General features: G+C 44.7%; 1 protein-coding gene across 5 annotated transcripts in view; it reads left to right on the top strand.

Annotated features, from left to right (window-relative positions):
- BICDL1 (BICD family like cargo adaptor 1) overlaps positions 1–22,873 on the top strand; it is a 65,621-nt gene that overhangs the window by 5,198 nt on the left and 37,550 nt on the right. For all 5 annotated transcript variants that reach the window (XR_014542394.1, XM_083590155.1, XM_083590156.1 and 2 more), the window contains exons 2-3: positions 7,057–7,272; positions 21,386–21,502. Coding sequence is in view for 4 of the 5 variants with exons in the window: in XM_083590155.1 (XP_083446281.1) it covers positions 7,057–7,272; positions 21,386–21,502 (333 nt within the window). In the remaining variant the exon portion in view is untranslated. The remainder of the gene's footprint in view (positions 1–7,056; positions 7,273–21,385; positions 21,503–22,873) is intronic.

The following is a 22,873-nucleotide window of genomic DNA, read 5'->3' as shown; positions in this document are numbered from 1 at the left end:
CGGGCCTTAGTTTGCCTACCCATGGTCCACCATCTCTTGCGAAAGTCTGTCCCACTGTTGAATAGCTCTTACTGTCAGAAAATTCTTCCTGATGTTTAGTCAGAATCTTCTTTATTGTAACTTGAATCCATTGGTTCGGGTCCTAGCCTCCAGAACAGGTAGAGGCAATTCAATACTATAGAGTTTACAGCAGCTGTCCCTGTGCCCTGCTGATATTTTTGACTACAACTTCCATCAGCCCCTGCTGGCCCTAGACAGTGAGATGGGATGAGACCAGCCACCCTGGGGAGGGGGACAGCCGTGTATGCCACCTTGAGCTTATTGAAGGGAAGTTGGGATATAAATAAAATAAATAAATATTCACCACATCATCAATTCCCCTTTCAAACTGCTTTTGACTCTTAGACAGGGAGAGTGTTTTGTCTCCAGCCTGTAACTTCTATGAAAAAAGCACAAAAATGACAATTTTCCTGAAATTCCATCTATTAGCCCTAGTGTGGTGCTGTATTTTCCCCCACCCTCTTTCTATATAAAATGACCTTAATTCCTTCATGCCTGGAAATGACTGCACTAAATCCTCCAAATGAGCTTTTCATGACCTCCAGCATTAATGCTTTAGGAAACACAAGGAAACCACTGAGAGACCCTTTATGTATCCAGGAGTGATGGAGCGTTCTATAAATTGCTTCTAGTATGAACTGTTTTGCATACATCTAGCACCGACCTTTTTCTTAAAGGCCAACGAAGAACATAGAAAGCTGCCTTGCCTTGGGTTTGACCCATGTTCCACCTTCCTGACTACTGTTGACACTGACTGGCAGCAGTTCTCTAGAGTTTCAGACAGAAACCTTTGGAGAGCTGCTGCCAGCAGTCAGTGTCAATAGTACTCAGCAAGTGTGGGATGTGAAACACAAGAGCAGTCAAGTACAACATTCCTAGAGTGAACATGTTTACACATGGGAGGAATGTTTGTCCAGCCAGCAGGTAAACTTCCTGTTTCCTTCTGGGCTGGGACAGACTTCCTCTGCATGTGACTAGAGGTGGGTGTGGCCTCACCTGTGCAGGTAACGACAAAAGCATAGGGCAGGACAGCCATCTCTCTCTCTATGACTATTTTCGTCAGAGAAGCAACATCTGCTTAGCCAAAGATGCTCTCTTGGCTTCTAGCCAAGAGAGGAACTGTCTCCTTATGAGATAGTTTCCAGGTGTATGTTACTTTTCTAAGCTAAGTCTGCCTTCTGGGATCCGATTGTGAACAGAATGTGAGTGAGTAAACTTTTTTTAAATACTTTTATAGAAGACTGTGTCGTGTCTTATCTTTTATGAGGGAATAAGGGGAAAATACCAGAACAGTTATTATAGAGGCTTTAGTGAGCCTGAGCAAACGCATTCGCTGTGAGTTTAAAAAGGGAAATGTTACTCTGCTAAATTGTGAATTTGTTAACACAAGCTGGAAAGGCTATAACCAAACAATATATCCTCTCCTGCATCCCTGAACAGCAAGATGGATCAGGAGTTCAGCTCAGTATAAAGCAGCTTCCTATGCTCCTTATGGATTTCACACAGGGAATGTTCCCAGCAATTGAACCTGGGATTTTCTGCATGCTAAGCAGGTGCTCTACCACTGAGCTATGGCCCTTCGCTATATGGAGTCCATCTGGCTCAGTATTTTCTACCCTGACTGGCAGTACCTTTCCAGGATTTGGGGCAGCGGTCACTCCAGCCCTGAGACATTCTGCATGCAAAGCAGGTGCTCTACCACTAAGCTACAGCTGTTCCCTGCTGGGCACCATCTTCTGCTTCCCCATATTTCAAGTTTCTCTCACCTTCCACAAACATGTAGGCCACACTGGTCTCTGGCCCATCATGAGTTTATTTCAGTGACAATATGTAGTCATTGAGTTCTCAATCATTCCTCATGCAATTGCACTAGATGCAACAGCTTCAATCCTGTATGCACTCACATACTTTCTTGGGAGTAAGGCCCATTGAACACTCTGGGCTTTTTTTTTCTAAAGGCATGCAGCATGGCAACCTGAGAGATGGAGCCTGAATCTAGAATCCCCTTGTTCAACTCTTGCCTCCGATATAAACTTACTTGTGACCTGCGATATGAACTCACTCAGTCCCTCTGCAGTAAAAAAACCCAAACTAATGCTAAATAGTTTTTATATTGTGTTTCAATGCTGTAACCTGCCCTGGGACCTTAGGGTGAAGGGCGGGTAAATAAGAATAAGAATAAGAATAAGAATAAGAATAAGAATAAGAATAATGATGATGATGATGCAGCAGCAAGTGGCCTGATGCCCTCCAGATATTTTCATTACAACTCCCATCCAGTGGCATAGCGTGGGGGGTGCAGGGGGGGCCGGCTGCACCGGGCGCAACATCTGGGGGTTAGGGTTAGGGGGCGCAAATCCACGGGTTAGGGGTGCAAATTACTTGCCTTGCCCCGGGTTCTGACAACCCACGCTACGCCACTGCTCCCATCAGACCCAGGGAGCATGGTCATGCTGAAATCGTGTGCCTGGAGCATTTTGGACAATCAGAATTATATAAATGCTATTCATTTTTTATCCTTGAATCTACTTGGAGATGAGGCGCTAAAAATGTAATAAGGTTGCTTTAAAAGCTTACCGTGTGGTAGATGCATTCAGAAGGTCTCAGGTTTGATCCCCTGCCTCTCCAGGAAAGGCTGGGACAAATCACTGTCTGAAATTCTAGAGAGTGACTGCCAGTCAGTGTGGACCACGCTGAGCTAGATTGACCAATGAGTCTGACTTGGTATAAAACAACTTCCTTTGTTCACCTGGAGGAATTTGAAGGAAGGAGAGATGATATCATACAGGTGTTCTAGGGAATGGTTTTAGGCAGAGGGGAAAGCAAGGGAGGAATGGCAGCAAAGGATAAGGATACCAGTGACTGTTAGCCTTGGTGGCTATGCTCTGCCTGCTGGCCTGATCCAGCAGGCTATTCTTATGTTTTTATTTAAGAGAACAAGAGACTTTGGGTGTGCTCCCAGATGATCTGTTTATTGAGCATTCATCTTGATAAATATGGATGTTTTAAGATGGTCTGTACCTGTAATGCCTAATAAAGGTTTGGCGAAAGAACGATTTATCTTGATTTGTTTTCAGAGAGATAGAGAGACATTGCACACTTTTGTAAATCAACAAAATCTTTAAAAATAAATAACCTGGGAGAAGAGTTGGTGGAAGAAGACTGGAAGAAATTTAAAGATTATCTGCAGAAATACTGTAAAATTAATGAATGTTAAAATTATGTTGGATTGAAAATAAGTGGCATTAGCAACAAAGTTAACAAGAGTATGCAAAATTGAATTGATAATGGATGAAAATATAGAGTTATAATATGTTAAGATACAGCGTTAAGATAAACGAAAGAGGGTAAGGATTTGCTGATTTGATTACTTAAATGGGAATACAAAAAGGGGAGGTGTGAGGAGGCCAAGGAAATAAGATAATGAGTTAGGGTTACAAAAAATGGATTTGTTTTTATTCTTCTTTTTTCTTTTTTATGTATTTTTCTATTTTTTTTGTATTTCTTTCTTTTTATATGACCTTTTTAAATTTATGTTTTTGTAAAACTTCAATAAATATCTTTAAATAAATAAATAAATAAATAAAATAAAAGAGTTTGGACAATGGTGGCTATTTAATGAGCATTCATTCTGATTTGTTTGCAGGGAGGTTAGATGACATTGCCTCAAAGCAGGTGCTATTCCACACTTTTCATAGCATTGTCCCAATGCTTTCCTTAGCTTGGAAAGTCTCCTCTTTTGCAGGAAGCAGGTATGCTGCAAAAGGCCTCCTAATTAGCCATAATTGTGTGACCTGAATTTGCTGGTATGTGATTGAATCCCACGACAATACTGACTTGGTATAAAGCTGCTCCATTTTCCCATTTAAGTTAACCCTTTGTTCCGAACCATGAGGACAGGGATGTTTACTTTTAGGAGAAGAGTCAAAGCACAGTGGTGGGGCAACTGCTTTGCATGCAGAAGATTCAGTTGCTGGTGTCTGCAGTTAGGGCTGGGAACACCCCCTGCCTGAAATCCATGAGAAGCATAGAAAGCTGCTTTACACTGGGCTGAACCCTTGATCTATCTACCACAGAACTGTTTTGTTTTTTTTCAATGTATTTTTATTAAATATTTTATTGATTTACAAAAATATGTGCAATGTCTCTCTTATCCCCCCCCCCATGTAACATTTTTTACAAATCGGTTTCATTTGTTGAGACATTAGGAAGAAAAGGGGGAAAGAGGTGGAGGGGGAGAAAGATGAGTGGGGTTGGGTTCGGGTGGCGATGTTTCTATTTTACTTAATATATGTGGGGTTTTGTGTCAGCATTGCTTGTGCAGGTTCTCTGCTGTTCACTTGCGTTCCTTTGGTGGTGAGAGAGGTTGGGGTTAGCCTAGGGCAGGGGTAGGCAAACTAAGGCCCAGGGGCCGGATTCGGCCCAATCGCCTTCTAAGTCTGGCCCACGGACGGTCTGGGAATCAGCATGTTTTTACATGAGTAGAATGTGTGCTTTTATTTAAAATGCATCTCTGGGTTATTTGTGGGGCCTGCCTGGTGTTTTTACATGAGTAGAATGTGTACTTTTATTTAAAATGCATCTCTGGGTTATTTGTGGGGAATAGGAATTTGTTCATTTTCCCCCTTCAAAATATAGTCCGGCCCCCCACAAGGTCTGAAGGATAGTGGACTGGCCCCCTGCTGAAAAAGTTTGCTTACCCCTGGCCTAGGGTGTGGTTGTTCATTTGTACTACAGAACTGTTGACAGCAGCTCTTTAAAGGCTTAGACAGGTTTCTGTCTGAAACTCTGGAGTGCTGCTGCCAGTCAGTGTCAACAGCATTCAGCAAGATGGATCTTTTCGTGGGGATATTTGGCAACATGTCACTGATGCAATAATAGTGGATTAGTGGTAGATTTACACTACACTTTCTGCATGTAATTCCTCTTTATTAATTTTTCTGTGATGCTGGGTGCTATAATGCAGCAAACTAGGACACACACACCAGGACATTTGTGGTATAAAAACTTACAGGATATCACACTGGTGGGACCGGTAGGGTGGAATTCAGCATCATGCTATTACAATAATTATGTCAGCGCAAGCATGTCGTTCCTGATAGAATTATCTCTCCTCGTCTCCCTCTGCACCTCTCAAATCCCCTTGGTGACTGGGAGCGGCCGCCGAGACCACGTAACACAGGCCTTGAAAGACCTACATTGGCTCCCAGTACATTTCCCAGCACAATTCAAAGTGTTGGTGCTGACCTTTAAAGCCCTAAATGGCCTCGGCCCAGTATACCTGAAGGAGCGTCTCCACCCCCATCGTTCTACCTGGACACTGAGGGCCAGTGCTGATGGCCTTCTGGCGGTTCCCTCACTGTGAGAAGCAAAGCTACAGGGAACCAGGCAGAGAGCCTTCTCGGTAGTGGCACCTGCTCTGTGGAACGCCCTCCCACCAGATGTCAAAGAGAACAACAACTACCAGACTTTTAGAAGACATCTGAAGGCAGCCCTGTTTAGGGAAGCTTTTAATGTTTGATGCATTACGGTATTTTAATATTTTGTTGGAAGCCGCCCAAAGTGGCTGGGGAAGCCCAGCCAGCTGGGCGGGGTATAAATAATAAGTTATTATTAATATGATTAGTATTTGTTATTATTAATTCCCTGGAGCCAATTTGGGGGAGCACAGGGGAAAAGAAGTGATAAACCTCTGTTGTGCTAGTGGGTATCCTTGCACAGACTTCCACAAGTGTAATATTTAGCTGAATCCAGCCTGTAATTCTAGATTTGTCCCCATTTTCCTTATTGTTGAGTCTTACAACGGCAACTCTGAGACTAAAGAGAAGGATGCTGGCAGGCAGTGCCACTCCGTGGGCTGAATGTGAGTAGGAAGAAAGGCAGATGGGGGCTGGTTGAGGGCAGACCAAGGTTGGTGGGGCAGTACCCCATTTGCCAAAATGAATCAGTCTGCCTCCAGCTGTTTTTGGACTACAACTCCCATCATCCCTAGCTAGCAGGACCAATGGTCAGGGATGATGGGAATTGTAGTTCAAAAACAGCTGGAGGCCCAAGGTTGGGAAACACTGTGCTAGACCATCTAATTCGGCATATTCTGTCAGCTTTTGGATCCATGGTCTATCAGAAAAAATAAAGAATAAATCAAAACAGGAATTTGTTTCAAAATGGGAGGTTATAAATATGGTAGTTTAAATTCTTTTGCAGCATTCGAGGAACTTCAGCAATAGTCGCAAGGCAGATATAAGAAATTAGATATATTAAGAAAAAGTTTAATTATGATAGAAGTGTGTATTGGCAATAAGTAATATGAAATCGAAATATGGAATAGACGGGAGGTTGGGTCTTTAGTGTTAAGACCAATGTATGTTTTATTGTTTGCTAAGAAAATTATGTGTCTATGGTTATTCCTGTGTGTAATTTGGTATTTGTGTTTTCTTCTTTTTTCTTGCTGTTTCAATAAAAATCTTTAAAAAATAAAATAAAAAAATGAATCAGTCTGCACTGGGTTTATCAGAGGGAATTTATGGGACATGCACAGATTGTAAATGAAGCTGTATGTCTGCCCCAAAACCTTTGCAGGCCCAAAGAGTATTAAAAAGCAGGATCCCACCACACTGCTGCAAAACCACCATGAGTACAAATAATCACAAATGCACAATAAAAATAATAATAACTTCTGCAGGGGTCCTTTAGGTGCAAACCAAAGTTCTGGAATGCAGTTGAATTGCTGCTGGAAGATGCTTACCGTCTGCAGATGCCTCGAAGAGGATTCAGTTAACCAGTTTTTCTGGCTTCCTTACGTGGAACTGAGAAAGGGCACCATCTAGTACTTGACCCCAGAGAAGCAAAATGTCTTTGGGCAGGCCTGGCTGGAATCGATGTGACTTAAGTCGTGCATTTTTTAATTTAAAAAAACGTGCATGGCAGCAGGAAAGCGCAAAGGGTTGGAACAGTGACATTTTGACCCTTTCCCCCTCCTTCTCCCCTGTTACACAGCACTTGGAACAAGAGAAGCATGAACTAAGGCGACGGTTTGAGAACAAAGAAGGAGAGTGGGAAGGACGAGTGTCGGAGCTGGAAAGCGATGTGAAGCAACTCCAGGATGAGCTGGAGAAGCAACAGGTTCACCTCCGAGAAGCTGACCGAGAGAAAACGAGGGCAGTCCAGGAACTCTCTGAACAGAACCAAAGACTCTTAGATCAGCTCAGCAGGGTGAGTGAGTCTCATGTGGTTGTCAGAACTGCTCAAACAGCTTGGTATTTCTTTTGAAGTCCATGCTCCTTCACCTGACGTTGCTTCTCTTTCTCTTTGGGGAGCTGTTTTCAGCGTGGGGGCCCACATTACTTTGCAAGCAGGATTTTGGGGACCACACGGTGGTGGGTGAGCCTAGAGGGGAAAGTGGACAGGGCTACAGATGTTACTCTTTGTAGGCAAGGCTGCATTCCAGCCACACAAAAATCAGAGTGATGTATGACAGAGCAAAGTATAAAGTGATGCATGTTGAGACAAAAAATATATATCTTAATTTCATATATACATTCATGGGGTCTGATTCATGTGACGCACCAGGAAAAAGGCCTTGGCTGGGATCATAGTAGATAGCTCAATTAAAATGTGTGCAGCAGCTGTGAAAAGAGCAAATTCCACACTAAGGATCATTAGGAAAGGAATTGAAAATAAAATTGCTGATATCATCCCTGTTAAAAGTGCTGTTATACACATCTGTTGTGTACAGTTCTGATCACATCACCTCACAAAGGGTATTGTAGATACAGGTAGGTAGCCATATTGGTCTGCCATAGTTGAAACAAAACAAAAAATTTCTTCCAGTAGCACCTTATAAACCAACTAAGTTTGTTATTGGTATGAACTTTCGCGTGCATGCCCACTTCTTCAGATACACTGAAACAGAAGTCACCAGACCCTTATATATAGTGAGAGGGTGGGGAGGGGTATTACTCAGAAGGGTGGGGGGAATGGGCGTCTGGCTGATCAGCAAATCTGAACAATCAGTACAGTGGTACCTCGGGTTAAGTACTTAATTCGTTCCGAAGGTCCGTTCTTAACCTGAAAATGTTCTTAACCTGAAGCACCACTTTAGCTAATGGGGCCTCCTGCTGCCACTGTGCCGCCGGAGCATGATTTCTGTTCTCATCCTGAAGCAAAGTTCTTAACCCGAGGTACTATTTCTGGGTTAGCGGAGTCTGTAACCTGAAGTGTATGTAACCTGAAGCGTATGTAACCCAAGGTACCACTGTATCTGAAGAAGTGTGCATGCACATGAAAGCTCATACTAATAACAAACTTCATTGGTCTCTAAGGTGCTACTAAAAGGAATTTTTTTTTATTAGGATATTGCAGAGTTGGAAAAGATTAAGAAAAGAGTTTAGAGAAAAGATGAGTGAAAAGTGAGATGCTAGAAGTTTATAAAATTTTGAATGTCATGGAAAAAATGGATAGAGAAAAGCTTTTCTCCATCTCTCTGAACAGTAGAACTCGTGGATGCTCAGTGTTGGAAGTTTAAAAAAGGACTTTTCACATAGCATATAGTTAAACTGAAGAACTTGCTCCCAAAGGAAGCTTTGATGGCCACCAACTTGGATGGCTTTAAAAGAGGATTAGACAAATTCATGGAGTATAAGGTTGTCAACGGTTGCTAGCCATCATGGCTATGCTCTACCTCCACAATCAAAATACGAGAGGAGGCTAGAATGCTGAGGAGCTTGAGTCCTGATTGCGAATTTCCTTTCAGGCATCAGCTTGGCCAGGATGCTGGACTAGATGGGCCATTGGCCTGATCCAGCAGGCTCTTCTTACATGCAGAGGGTTGCGTCCAAGGTTAATCCTACTCTGTGTAGGCCATTAAGATGAATGTACCTAAATTAGTCATGTCTGATCATTTCAGTGGGACTACTCTGAGTAGGACTCACATTGACTACAACCTAGAGCAGCCTTTCTCAACCTTGGGTCCCCAGATGTTGTTGAACTACAACTCCCATCATCCCTAGCTAGCAAGACCAGAGCTCAGGGATGATGGGAGTTGTAGTCCAACATCTGGGGACCCACAGGTTGAGGAACACTGACCAAGAGGTTCCTGCATACACACTTCTCCATCCCAGGCGAGCAAGAGGAATTTTCTCAGTTCAAGGAGACAGTGCTCAGGGAGAGCATGGTGCAAGCCTGGGGATGGGTGCTGGGAGAAACTAGCCTGCTGTATAAAGGTAAAATTTGCATTTTTTGCTCTGCCCATGTTTGCCTCTGGTCCCCGCTCTCCACAGCACGGGGCTCCTGGAAGGTTGCCCAGACAGGTATGCAGCCCTCAGGCTGAAAAAGGTTTCACACCCTACTCTAAAAGGATTTGAGCATATCTTTTCCTTTTCAAAAAGGCTGTGGCTTGGGGCAAAATTAGGCTTTATTTCACCCTGGTCAAAGACCCAGTTTGGTGCGCGCACAGACACACACACACACACACACGCACCCTACTGCACACACACACACTTGCATACAAACACACACACACACACACACACACACACACAGACAGAGGCTGGGAGCCTCAATAGCACCCCTCTGGAGGCTTCACCTGGGGCAAAAAACCTGGCTATCTCCCCACCCCCACCCCGTAGCTATGGCTCTGTCAAAGACCTAAATGTCTTGGGACCCAAATACCTGAAGAAAACCTCATCCTTTCCCAACCTTCCTATGTCAATTTCACTTTTTCTCTGTTTCTCATTTTTCCAGTCTTACGTGCAACTTTCCACTTTTTTCATCAGTTCACGATTTTTTATTATTTCAAATGAAAATATTTAAAAATATTCATCAGTATTTCAGTCAAATTTCTGACATTCACATGTTTGTGTGCAGTTTTGCCTAACGTACATTTTTGCAAGTGAAAATTCGCCAGCATTTTAGTGCAAATTTTCCCCAATTGACACGTTTTTGTACGTTATTTCCCCTGTTATATCCACCATTCTGCAAGCTGGTTTTTGCATATTATTTCCACATATAATATATGCATTTTAGGCATTCTCCCCCCCTAATAGTTGCATTTGGGGTCATGCTATTTTGTTGGAGAGCTGAATCACAATTTTTGGAGAAGGGCAAATATCAAAGGATAGCTGTGTTTCAGAAGCTGCTCATTAGGTAGGTTCACACTAAAAGACTACCAAATTTCTCCTCCATCCCTAATTGCAGCCCTTCTCTGTGTGCATTTATACTTTTGCTGTGTCTGTTTTGCAAATGAACAATGAGACCTGAGAAGGATCTCATTATTCAGCAATGTGTGCTTGAAGTTAACACATACTGGAAAGGTTGCCTGAAAATGTCTTCTTGGAAAGGATTGCGGCTCAGTGCTGGAACATCTCTTTTGTATTCATAAGGTTGCAGGTTCAGCCCCTAACATCAGGCAGGGCTGGGAGAGAGACTCCCTAGCTGAAGCCCTGAAGAGCTACTGCCAGTCAATGTAGACCCGGGGTAGTCAACCTTTTTATACCTACTGCCCCCTAATGCATCTTTCTTGATGGTAAAATTTCCTTACCACCCACGAGTGCTCAATGGAAGGAGGATTTCAGCTTGTGCTGCAGAACCCCCTACCGCCCACCTAGAATCCTGCAATGCCCACTAGTGGGTGGTAGGGACCAGATTGACAACCCCTTGTGTAGAGCATGGGTAGGCAAACTAAGACCCAGGGACCGGATCCGGCCCAATCGTCTTCCAAATCCGGCCCGTGGACGGTCCGGGAATCAGTGTGTTTTCACATGAGTAGAATGTGTCCTTTTATTTAAAATGCATCTCTGGGTTATTTGTGGGGCATAGGAATTTGTTCTTTTTTCACCTTCAAAATATTGTCCGGCCCTTCAAAAGGCCTGAGGGACAGTGGACCTGCTGAACCTGCTTAAAAGGTTTGCTGACTTCTGACATTACTGAGCTAGATGGACCAAGGTTCTGACTCAGTATAGTGAAGAACCACGTACAGCAGGCATGTCCAACCAGTAGGTTGCGATCTACCAGTAGATCCCCGGCTGATCCTGGTAGATCGCGGGACCCTTATCGATCGTGGGATTAAATAAAGTTTACCGAAAGTTAACAGATAAAAGCTGAAGAACTCTGGGCAACCCATCCACCTCCTCCATCCAATGACAATGGATGGTAGATCACTGCCAGTTTTTTTTATACGGGGAGTAGATCACAGTCTCTGGGGAGTTGGACGTGCCTGATGTACAGCATCTGTTTTGCATGTACAGTGGTACCTCAGGTTGCATACGCTTCAGGTTACATACACTTCAGGTTACAGACTCCGCTAACCCAGAAATAGTGCTTCAGGTTAAGAACTTTGCTTCAGGATGAGAACAGAAATTGTGCTCCGGCGGCCCGGCGGCAGCAGGAGGCCCCATTAGCTAAAGTGGTGCTTCAGGTTAAGAACAGTTTCAGGTTAAATACGGACCTCCGGAAGGAATTAAGTACGTAACCTGAGGTACCACTGTAGACGGTTCCACATTCAATTCCCAACACCTCCAGTATACCTGAAGGAGCGTCTCCACCCCCATCATTCTGCCCGGACACTGAGGTCCAGCGCCGAGGGCCTTCTGGCTGTTCCCTCATTGCGAGAAGCAAAGCTACAGGGAACCAGGCAGAGGGCCTTCTTGGTAGTGGCACCCGCCCTGTGGAACACCCTCCCATCAGATGTCAAAGCGATAAACAACTACCTGACATTCAGAAGACATCTTATGGCAGCCCTGTTCAGGGAAGTTTTTAATGTGTGACATTTTAGTGTATTTTTGGTCTCTGTGGAAGCCGCCCAGAGTGGCTGAGGAAACCCAGCCAGATGGGTGGGATACAAATAATAAATTATTATTATTATTATTATTGGGATAGACTCCTTATCTTAAACCGTGGAGAGCTGCTGCCAAACTGTGTAGACAATATTGAGCTAATTGGACCACTGATGTGAGTCAGTATAAGGCAGTTTCCTATGTTTGGCTCTTCTTGCTGCTTCGGAAGGCACACGTCCCCTTCCTTCAGCTCCCGTATCCCTCCTGTCCCCAGAAGCCAGGGATGACGTGTGCATTTCCCCTCATCCTTCTTGTACCAGAACAGTCAGCGCTTCGGATTGCACAGCAATGTGCCTCGCCCCTCCTTTGCCTCAGGGCGATCAATCTCAGCCTGGATGGCTTATTTGCAATTTCCAGAGCGGCTCAGGAGCTCTTGTCGCTGGTTGCTAGGCGACTGTATATCACAGTGTCCCAGTCGGCTGGTGTTGCCACGGAAACAAGGATGGTGGTTCCTGGATTTTCCCCCCTGCAATTCTGTTACCGTGAGGCTGCAGATACCGTGGGAGACACGGCAGTGACGTCTGCAAGTGGTCACTGGGGGCTCAGCGAATGTCCTTTTAAAAAGAAATAGCTGTTGAGCAGTAGGGATGTTACAGGGAACGGTCCTTTTTTACCCTATATTTTTATTATTTTGGAACAACAACAAAAAAGCAAATCCAACAGTTTGAGCATATATCATTTTGTGATGTTTTTCAGAAGCGAGGTGTCCATATAGTCACAGGGTCACCTGTTTTTGCTGGAGGGGGCTATTCCGTAACAAGTCATTGAAGCAATAATAATAATAATAATAATAATAATAATAATAATAATAAATTTTATTTATATCCTGCCCTCCCCAGCCGAAGCCGGGCTCAGGGCGGCTAACAACAATCAAATAATCAAACAATCAAATAATCCAACATTCTAAAAACATTTCATTATAAAAATTAATTAAAATCAAATTAATGGCAACCGTTAAGCAAAATTCTGTGCAGGTTGCCAGAGGAGGGAGTCAGGCTGGGCCCTGACCAAAGGCCTGGTGGAACAACTCTGTCTTGCAGGCCCTGCGGAAAGATGTCAGGTCCCACAGGGCCCTAGTCTCTTGTGACAGAGCGTTTCACCAGATTGGAGCCACAGCCGAGAAAGCCCTGGCTCTAGTTGAGGCCAACCTAACCTCTCTGAGGCCTGGGACCTTCAGGATGTTTTTATTTGCAGACCGTAGGTTCCTCTGTGGGGCATACCAGGAGAGGCGGTCCCGTAGGTACGAGGGTCATAGGCCGTATAGGGCTTTAAAGGTTAAAACCAGCACCTTAAACCTGATCCTGTACTCCACCGGGAGCCAGTGCAGCTGGTATAGTACTGGATGAATGTGATCTTGCAGCGAAGACCCCATAAGGAGTCTCGCCGCGGCATTCTGCACCCCCTGGAGTTTCTGGGTCAGTCTCAAGGGCAGCCCCACGTAGAACGAGATACAATAATCCAGTCTGGAGGTGACCGTCGCGTGGATCACAGTGGCTAGGTCAGGGCGAGAGAGATAAGGGGCCAACTGCTTAGCTTGGCGGAGATGAAAAAATGCCGCTTTTGTTATAGCTGTAATCTGCGCCTCCATAGAGAGGGAGGTATCGAAGATTACACCCAAACTCTTAACGGACGGTGCTGGCACTAATTGCACCCCCGCAAGAGATGGGAGTTGCCCCCCCCCCCCAATCCCATATCGTCCCGTCCCAGCCTGAGGACCTCTGTCTTCGAAGGATTTAACTTCAACCGGCTTCCACGTAACCATCCAACCATAGTGCATTAATGGCGGGCTTATCCTGGATTGCCTACACATCACTCTGCTTTATTAGATTATCCATTATTATTTATTTAATGTATTTATATCCCACCTGTCTCAAAAGCTGGGATTCAAGGTAGCTTCCAATATTTAAAAAACATCATAATAAAATACAGATTAATAAAACAATCCCACAATCAGACCCTGAGCACAACAGCCCCCTCCCACATTGTGATTCCCAGGAACTGGTATTTTGAGGCATACGGCCTCTGACAGTGGAGAGAGAGGCAGAAAGAATCCATCATGGCTAGAAGGCTTTGATAGCCTTATCCTGCATGAATTTGTCTAATCTTTTAAAGCCAGCCCAGTTGCTGGCCATCACTACCTCATGAAGGAGTGAACTGCATACAGTGGTACCTTGGGTTAAGTACTTAATTCATTCCGGGGGTCCGTACTTAACCTGAAACTGTTCTTAACCTGAAGCACCACTTTAACTAATGGGGCCTCCTGCTGCCACAGCACGATTTCTGTTCTTATCCCGAAGCAAAGTTCTTAATCTAAAGCACTATTTCTGGGTTAGCGGAGTCTGTAACCTGAAGCGTATGTAACCTGAAGTGTATGTAAACCGAGGTACCACTGTATAACTTTGCGCTGTGGGAAGAAGTACTTTCTGTTGTCCGTCTTGTATCTCCGAACATTCAGCTTCATCAGATGACTAATGAGTTCTAGCATTTTCTCCACAGCTTCACAATGCATAATTTTATGCACGCATTGCTCACCTTTTCTTTACACAACTTTACACGAACATACAGATGACTGGCTGTTTAAATAATTTCCCATTATCAAGCACAGGAATGATACCTTAGATGAAATGCACAATTTGTGTATGATGGGGAGGTACTGGCAGGTTTGGGGGTGGTCCAGACGTTTGCACAAGTATAAAACATGCAGCAACCTTCCATTACAGGGCCCAGTTGTGATTCCTGAATCTGGCTGCCCTTCTTGGGGCTTACCTCGTTGAGAACATTGCTTAAGAAAAACGCACTGTGAACCTCAGCGTGCCCTTTGGATAAAAATAAACATTGAAACCATTCTCTCCATGGATGCTCTCTCTGGCAGCCATGAAACAACAGGGCTGTTTCTGAAAGCCTTCTTGTAAACTAAATACCTGGAGTTTTTGGTTTGAGTATACAGTCATACCTCGGGTTACAGACGCTTCAGGTTGTATTTTTTCGGGTTACGGACCGCCGAAACCCGGAAGTACCGGAACGGGTTACTTCCGGGTTTTGGCGGTCGTGCATACGCAGAAGTGCTAAATCGCACTATGCGCAGAAGCACCGAATCACAACCCGCACGTGCGCAGACGCTCCGCTGCAGGTTGCAGGTGCTGCGGGTTGCGAACATGCATCCTGCACGGATCACGTTCGCAACCCGAGCGTCCACTGTATATTCCACTATCTTCCACATGCTTGGCAATCCACAAAAGGCTGTTCAACGAACAGCTTACGCTGCAAGTAATCCTGTTTTAAAATAGCTTTAGCACACAGTCGGGGGTTATTATGGAACAGTGAGGCTATGTCCCCCAGTGGAATTGGTTCAATGGTTTTGTTTTTCTTTTGCAAGCAACAAGCTGGTTGAGCTTACTTGCAGCCTGGATGCCATGAGTGGCACACTGTGTAGCCATGGAGGCTGGTCCACTGGGAAGAATGGGGCATTGCCCCACCAACCTCAGTCCCACTTGACTACCTTGTTGCTTACAACCAGGCCAAGGTTTAGCCCTGGGCATCAACTTCCTTTTCCATAGTCTCTGCATTTCCTCTGTGGAACTCAGCGGGATGGAGACAAGAATGCATTGGCTCTGTCTGTCCTTATCTCTCGCCTCACCTACTGCCGGCCTTCCAACCTTCCACTCTACCAGTCCCACTGGGCACCACCCATTATGTGGGGGAAACTACTTTGAACACTTGTATGGGGGTGTGGTGTTTGCCCTCTTAGGTGGGTCATAAGGAAAGGGTTAAATGAGTGTGAAGTGATTGGCCAGTGGGAACCAAGGGGAGGAGTCAGAGTTAGAATTGGAGTTGTTTGGAAGTCAGTTGGGAGTTGGAGAAGGAAGAGGGAGGAGATAAGTCTGTGGGTTGGTCTAGTTTTGATGTGTGTGAGAGAGAGAAACCGTTAGGAGGAGTCAGATAGACAGTTGGGATAATCAGTTAGAAGTTATTAGGAAGGTATAGGTCAGTAAAGAACCTAAGATTAAGAAACTGACAAGAAAAATTATCTGAAACCATAAACTTGTTCATGCTTATTAAATAAGCTTGATTATTTTTTAATGTTAACAACTGTCTGGACTCCGTGTGTACACAAGAGAAACGGGTTGGTGGCAGCTGGGAAGCAAACACAGTGGTGGCACAGGGATCAGTAGACTGTCAAACGTCCAGGGACCCTGTGTGATCGCCACAGGGGGCTCCCGGCATTATCACTTGTGGGTCTGGCTGTGGCATAGGCCAATATCACACAAGAGTTGCTAAATGCTGCTGTGTGGGTGTTGCGGTGCAACTGCGAAGCCTACATTGGCTTGAATGGGTTATCACTGTGCCTTCTGCTTTCCCAACAATCCCAGAAGTGGCAAATTAAAATACTGCCTGAGAGGCTCAAGTGTACTGTCCCTGTCTTGTGGGGAAATTGCATTTATTTATTTATCATCTCACTTTCCCGATAAAATGTTTCACGGCAGCTCACCCCGCACTCTTAAACTGCAACAAAAGGCAAATCAATAATCAGCGGCGATAGTTTTAAAAGGAAGATGGACAATCGATGGCTTAAAGCCAAGGTTTCACACGCCAATAGAATTAAAATTAAGAGGTCAGGATGCTTCGTAAATACCTGTCTAAACGAAAAGCTTCAGCAAGTAGCAGAAGGCTGCCGGGGAGTCAGGCAGATCTAGAAATCCAACTTTCCTCTGTTTGAAAGGCCACCTGGTCCCAAGTTGTTTTTTTTAAGATGAGGAATCCTAAGAAGGGAGAACAGGAAGTGGTCTTGGAGATGCTCATAAGTACCTTGCATTCAGACATTCGAATTTTGGTAGGATGCAAAGAACAGCCTTCACAGAATATCATAATGCAATATGTAGCTGTTCCGCCTGGCCTCTGGGCTGGACTCAGTCTGACCCCCCTCTCATTTTTTATTTATTTTTTGATGGAACCCCTTATATGGGATTTTGTATATAAGTTTTCCCTCGGCTCTTTTTGCTGGCCCATGTAGGACCAGCATGGATAGTTGGCCCTGGTGAATATTTGAGGTTTTCTCCCCTTATGGTCTTGATTTATGGACTACCACTAAAACGAGGCTGCATTTCAAGCTGTATTTTAAACTGTATTTTAACCTACGTATATTTTAATCAACTGTTTGTTTGTTTGTTTGAAATGCTTGTACTGTGTTTTATATTTGGTGTTAGCCACCCTTAGCCCGGTCATGGCCGGGGAGGGTGGGGTATAAATAAAAAATTGTTATTATTATTATGTTATAGTATATGTCCCAATTTTCATAGGGACAGCGGAAGCTACCCTATACCAAGTCAGACTCTTGGTCCATCTAGCTCAGGATTTTCTACACATTGGCAGGGGCTCTCCAAGGTTTCAGACAGGGGACACCCCCAACCCTACTTGGAGAGGCTGGGGACTGAATTTTCTGCATGCAGAGCAGATGTTCTACCATCGAACTATGGCCTTTCCTATAAAGGTTTATATAGCAAAAGGTAGATATCTCAGTCCCAGGCTGTATGGGCATTAAAAATCAGAGCGGTGACTCCCCTGAAGACTTCAGTGATCAGGCCCAGGATATAAGGAATCAGGCTGCCCTTGAGGTATCCCAGAACCAAGTTGTTAATGGCCTTGTAAATTTCATACACACATACATAATTTTATTTGTATGCTACCTTTCCATAGTTAAAACCATGCACAAGGGGGCTTACAACATGAAAAAATACATAATTACCAGCATAACAAAATGGCCATAAATAATATATAAGACATCAAAAAGTTAATAATAATAATGTATTAAAAATAATAATGATGATAAAAATTACTTATACCCCGCCCATCTGGCTGGGTTTCCCCAGCCACTCTGGGCTGTTCCAACAAAAGATTAAAAATACATTAAAACATCAGTCATTAAAAACTTCCTTAAACACAACCAAATTAAAAATTTCCACATAAATCATAACAAGATCTAAAATGAAGTTGCAAAAAAATAATCAAAAACAGCAGCAACCCTGCCTGCAACAAAACCCTTAAATAATACCCCAATCCAATAGTTTATTCAGCAGCTTCAGCTTTCGTAGCTGGAGTCAGTCAGGGCCCCAGCCTCCAAAGCCAGGTGGGAAAAGGCCTGCAAGACAAGGAGCAGGTCTTCCAGGGATAACAGCCAAGATGTTAAAAGAACCTTGATACCTGACCCAGCAGTGTATATCCTATATCTATATCCTATATCCTATATCTATATCCCATCTAAATGGGAACAGAGATTCTTCTTTAAGGTGTCAGAGGACAGATGGTAGATGGCTTAGACGTAACCCTGTATCAGGACCATAATCTTATTAACTCTGAGTCTGCACAGACCTGCACACTCGCACTGGCATCTACACAAGAAGCAAACAGATGGTCACTTAGCTCATCATCATGACACATGGCACTCTCTCTCCCCCACCTGCCTGCAGTACAGCAGACAAAGCCACTGAGGTCACTTGTGCATAAGCCACTTTCCTGGGGTCAGAGTGAAGCTCTTGCCCTCCTTAGTAGCCCAGTGCACATCCTCAGTTCTTGCTGCAATGCATTTTTGTTGCCAGCAGGGGGAGCACTGCATGCGCACCAATTTAAGAAGCACAGGTCACACTCCACACCATACAGTGGTACCTCAGGTTACATACGCTTCAGGTTACATACGCTTCAGGTTACAGACTCCGCTAACCCAGAAATATTACCTCGGGTTAAGAACTTTGCTTCAGGATGAGAACAGAAATTGTGCTGCAGCAGCAGCACGGCGGCAGCAGGAGGCCCCATTAGCTAAAGTGGTGCTTCAGGTTAAGAACAGTTTCAGGTTAAGAACGGACCTCCGGAACGAATTAAGTACTTAACCCGAGGTACCACTGTATATTTAAGCACTTTTATACCACTTCATCAGTTGTAAAGGTAAAGGGACCCCTGATCATTAGGTTCAGTCATGGCCAACTCTGGGGTTGTGGCGCTCATCTCGCTTTACTGGCCGAGGGAGCCGGTGTACAGCTTCCGGGTCATGTGGCCAGCATGACTAAGCTGCTTTCTGGCGAACCAGAGCTCAAGGACTGTATTCCTTTCTGAGCAGCCTTCTGGGACCACATGCCAGTGGCAGGAGGAGTCAGGGGCAAAAGTAGGCAGAGCATTGAATGTAAATTCTACTTTTGTGCAGTAGGACGATTTCCACGCACTCTCACACGCCCTTCAGCTAGTCAAAAACACTTTTTTTTTTAATTGGGAATAGTACCAGGAAGAAGAAGAGGAGGAAGAGTTTGGATTTGATATCCCGCTTTATCACTACCCAAAGGAGTCTCAAAGCGGCTAACATTCTCCTTTCCCTTCCTCCCCCACAACAAACACTCTGTGGGGTGAGTGGGGCTGAGAGACTTCAAAGAAGTGTGACTGGCCCAAGGTCACCCAGCAGCTGCATGTGGAGGAGCGGAGACGCGAACCCGGTTCCCCAGATTACGAGACTACCGCTCTTAACCACTACACCATACTGGTGGGAAGCCTAAAGGAAGAAGACAAGACTTTATATTTATACGCAACAGTAGCCGCAAGGCTATTGATTGCGAAAAATTGGAAAAGTGGTACTGTACCAACAAAGACAGAGTGGCTTGCCAAATTATTGGAGTACTACAATATATCCAAAACAATGGGAGAAATTGGAAGGATCTCAAAAGAGAAGGCAGACAGGGACTGGAAGGTGTTTAAAAGATACTTGCAAAACTATATCGAAAAATCAGAACTCCTATTAGAATAAACAAGTTTCGTTTCAAATATTGGAATACTAAATAAGATGGATAACAATGTGCAATAGAAAAAGAAGTATGAAATTAGGTTAAAGGTGTGTGAAAGAAAGTAATAGAAGTGGAAAGAAATTGCAGTTGAGTAGATTGGAAGTCTAACACAAAGGGTGAGGGGTGGTGGATGGTGATGGGAATTATCTGTGGGACTGAGTGTAGGTATGTTGTAGGTATGTTGTATGTATGTAGGTATGTTGTATGAAATGTATGTTTGTATGTGTATTAATGTTGAATTATTTTAACAATTAAAAAAACACTAAAGAAAGGTGTGTTTTTGCAAATTGGGGCAAGTGGGGGAGTAATGAGGACCCTCATGCTTGAGATTCTCCCCCCCCTGCTGTGCCAGATAAAAAGTGTAAACTTTGAACCTGATGTCCCAGCTGAAATGTTACCTCAGCTATAAACACACAGGGTAGCCTTCTGCAGCCATGAGGCTGGTTCCATGTTTGATGTGGGAATGCCTTTTCTTTAAAATATATAGCAGGCAACTCTTTATCAATGGATTATTTCGAATGCTCAGGCTTCATTCTTCATTCAGCACATCTCATTTTTAGTTGCTGGGAGATGGGTGCCTCTGGCGCTAAACGAGGTCTATTTTTACTTTTTGCAAAACAGAATGGTAATGATTTCCTTTGGGAACATCCTAGGGCAATTTGTGAATAACTGGAACCAATTCCCGGTCTCACTTTTTGTTTCCTTTTTAAAAAGCAACATCAACCCTGCAGGAAAGTGGCTATCCCCAAAGCTTTATTCCTGTGAACCTTCAGTACTGGGGGACCTTGATGCTTCTGCACTCTGAGGTGGAAGACATTTCTCCGCATGGGTTTATCAAGTGTGATTGGTTGTTTAAGTGTCTAATGCAGATGCGAGAAAGCTCTAGCCCTCCAAATGTTGCTGAACTACAACTCCCATCGTCCCTGGCCATTGACCACACTGGCTGGTGCTGATGGGAATTGTAGTTCGGCAATACCTTGAGGGTCAGAGGTTCCCCACACCTCATCTAATGCACAATTAGAGTTAGACAGACCCAATGTCAAACTGAAATTAGGATGCAACCCTGTACTTTACATCAGTCAGCCAAGCGACCTTAGAATTTGGAAGACACTTCCATTACAATAGGAATGGGGAACCTATAGCACTACAACTCCCATCTTCTCTGTCCTATGCTTGCTGGGGCTGAGGGCATTTGGAGAGCTACAGGTTCTCTACCTGCTCCATCACAAGTTATGCTGTTCTCCTTTGTCCTCTAGTGGTATTGTTAGGTGACTTACACCAACGACATGTACCTGCTTTGAGTACAGATCTGAAAGTTCACCTGTTTACAGCTATAAGATTTTTGATCAATGCCCAAATGGAAGAGCATTAATTCTCCATCTATAGCAGCACATATCGATAAGGTGTAGTAAGTCCTAGCATCTGATGGAATTACGGTACTTATTTAAGTGCATCATGAATCCCAGTTGTATTTTTGGAAATGCTAACCTGGTGGAACGTGGGATTTGTCACTGTCTTACATGAAGCTGCCCAGCCATGATGACAGAGCCGTTCTGCCAGCAGAAAGAGACCAGTGTTCAGTGGAAAGACCATAACAAGGCAGTGTTCTACATTAAAACTGTTGGTGCCTTATTGATTGATTGATTGATTGCCCAGCACTTCCATCTTTTGCAGGCATCGGAGGTGGAAAAACAGCTCTCTATGCAGGTACATGTCCTCCAAGAGGACTTCAGGGAGAAGAAGTCATCGACCAGCCAGCACATCGTACGACTCGAGAGCCTTCAAGCAGAGGTGAGTTCCCCCCATGGCTGGAATGGTCTATGGCAGTGGTAGAGAAGTTGGAGGGGGAGGCCCATAGCAAAATGGTAGAGGGTCCAAGGTTCAGTTCCCAATGGCATCTCCAGGTAGGGCTGGGAAGAGCTGCTGGAGAGCCGCTGCCAGTCAGTGTGGACAGTACTGGGCTAGATGGATCCACTGGTCTTATTCAGTATAAGGGAGCTTCCTATGCTCCTATGTTGGCCCAAAGTCTGCAGGCAAACACACACGCCCTACCCTGACACTGCAGGCCCATACTTCCTCTACCCCTTTAAGAATTGGGCTATTAAAAAGGTAAAGGGACCCCTGACCATTAGGTCCAGTCGTGGCCGACTCTGGGGTTGCGGCGCTCATCTCGCTTTACTGGCCGAGGGAGCCGGCGTACAGCTTCCGGGTCATGTGGCCAGCATGACTAAGCCGCTTCTGGTGAACCAAAGCAGCGCACAGAAACACTGTTTGCCTTCCCGCCAGGGTGGTACCTCTTTATCTACTTGCACTTTGACATGCTTTCGAACTGCTGGGTTGGCAGGAACAGGGACCCAGCAATGGGAGCTCACCCTGTGGGGATTCGAACCGCCGACCTTCTGATCGGCAAGCCCTAGGCTCAGTGGTTTAGACCACAGCACCACCCGCGTCCCATAATTGGACTATATTCCTCTAAGAATTGTTTGCTTTATCTGCAGAGTGTCTGTGTGTGTGTATGAGGGTGTGAGAGATAATGAGGTGGTGCAGGGAGTGCTATGCAATCCTCCAAACACCTCCCACCATTGGTTTCACCCCCTGATTGATTCCCCCGGAAGTAATACGGTCTTCAAAAGGGGAGGGAATCATCCACCAGCCCCGATCTATGATCCATTTTGCAAGGATTCCAGAAACAGCAAGGCCACTATTGCAATTAAGACCAATTATGCATTCAGCAGCAGTATATGGTGAAGCTCTTTCTGGAATGTTCCATGTCAGCCTTGCCAGCAGGGGTGGAATAACTCCCTTTACATTGAATGATGGGGGAAAGCTTAAAGTAGACTGAATCTTCCTTCTAGACCACTTTGAGTTTTCATGAATGTACAGGGAGCATTTCTAGCTGGGGGAAAGTATCCAGATATCCAGCCTGCTGCTTTCTGGATTCTGAGGACACATTCACACCATACATTTAAAGCCCATTGGTTCCCTGCCCCCTCGGCAAGGAAACATGGGAACTGTAGTTTTTTAAGGGTGCTGGAAGTGTAGCTTTGTGAAGGATAAAAAATACAGTTCCTACTATTCTTTGGGGGTTTGCCACATGCTTTCAATGTGTGTCGAATGTGCTTTAAACATAAGATGTGGATGTGAGTAGAAGTAGATTCGGAG

This window comes from Podarcis filfolensis (assembly GCF_964270895.1).
Source record: "Podarcis filfolensis genome assembly, chromosome: 16".
Classification (NCBI taxonomy): domain Eukaryota; kingdom Metazoa; phylum Chordata; class Lepidosauria; order Squamata; family Lacertidae; genus Podarcis; species Podarcis filfolensis.
Note: the sequence above shows the minus strand (reverse complement) of the source record. Positions and strands in the feature narration are given on the sequence as shown.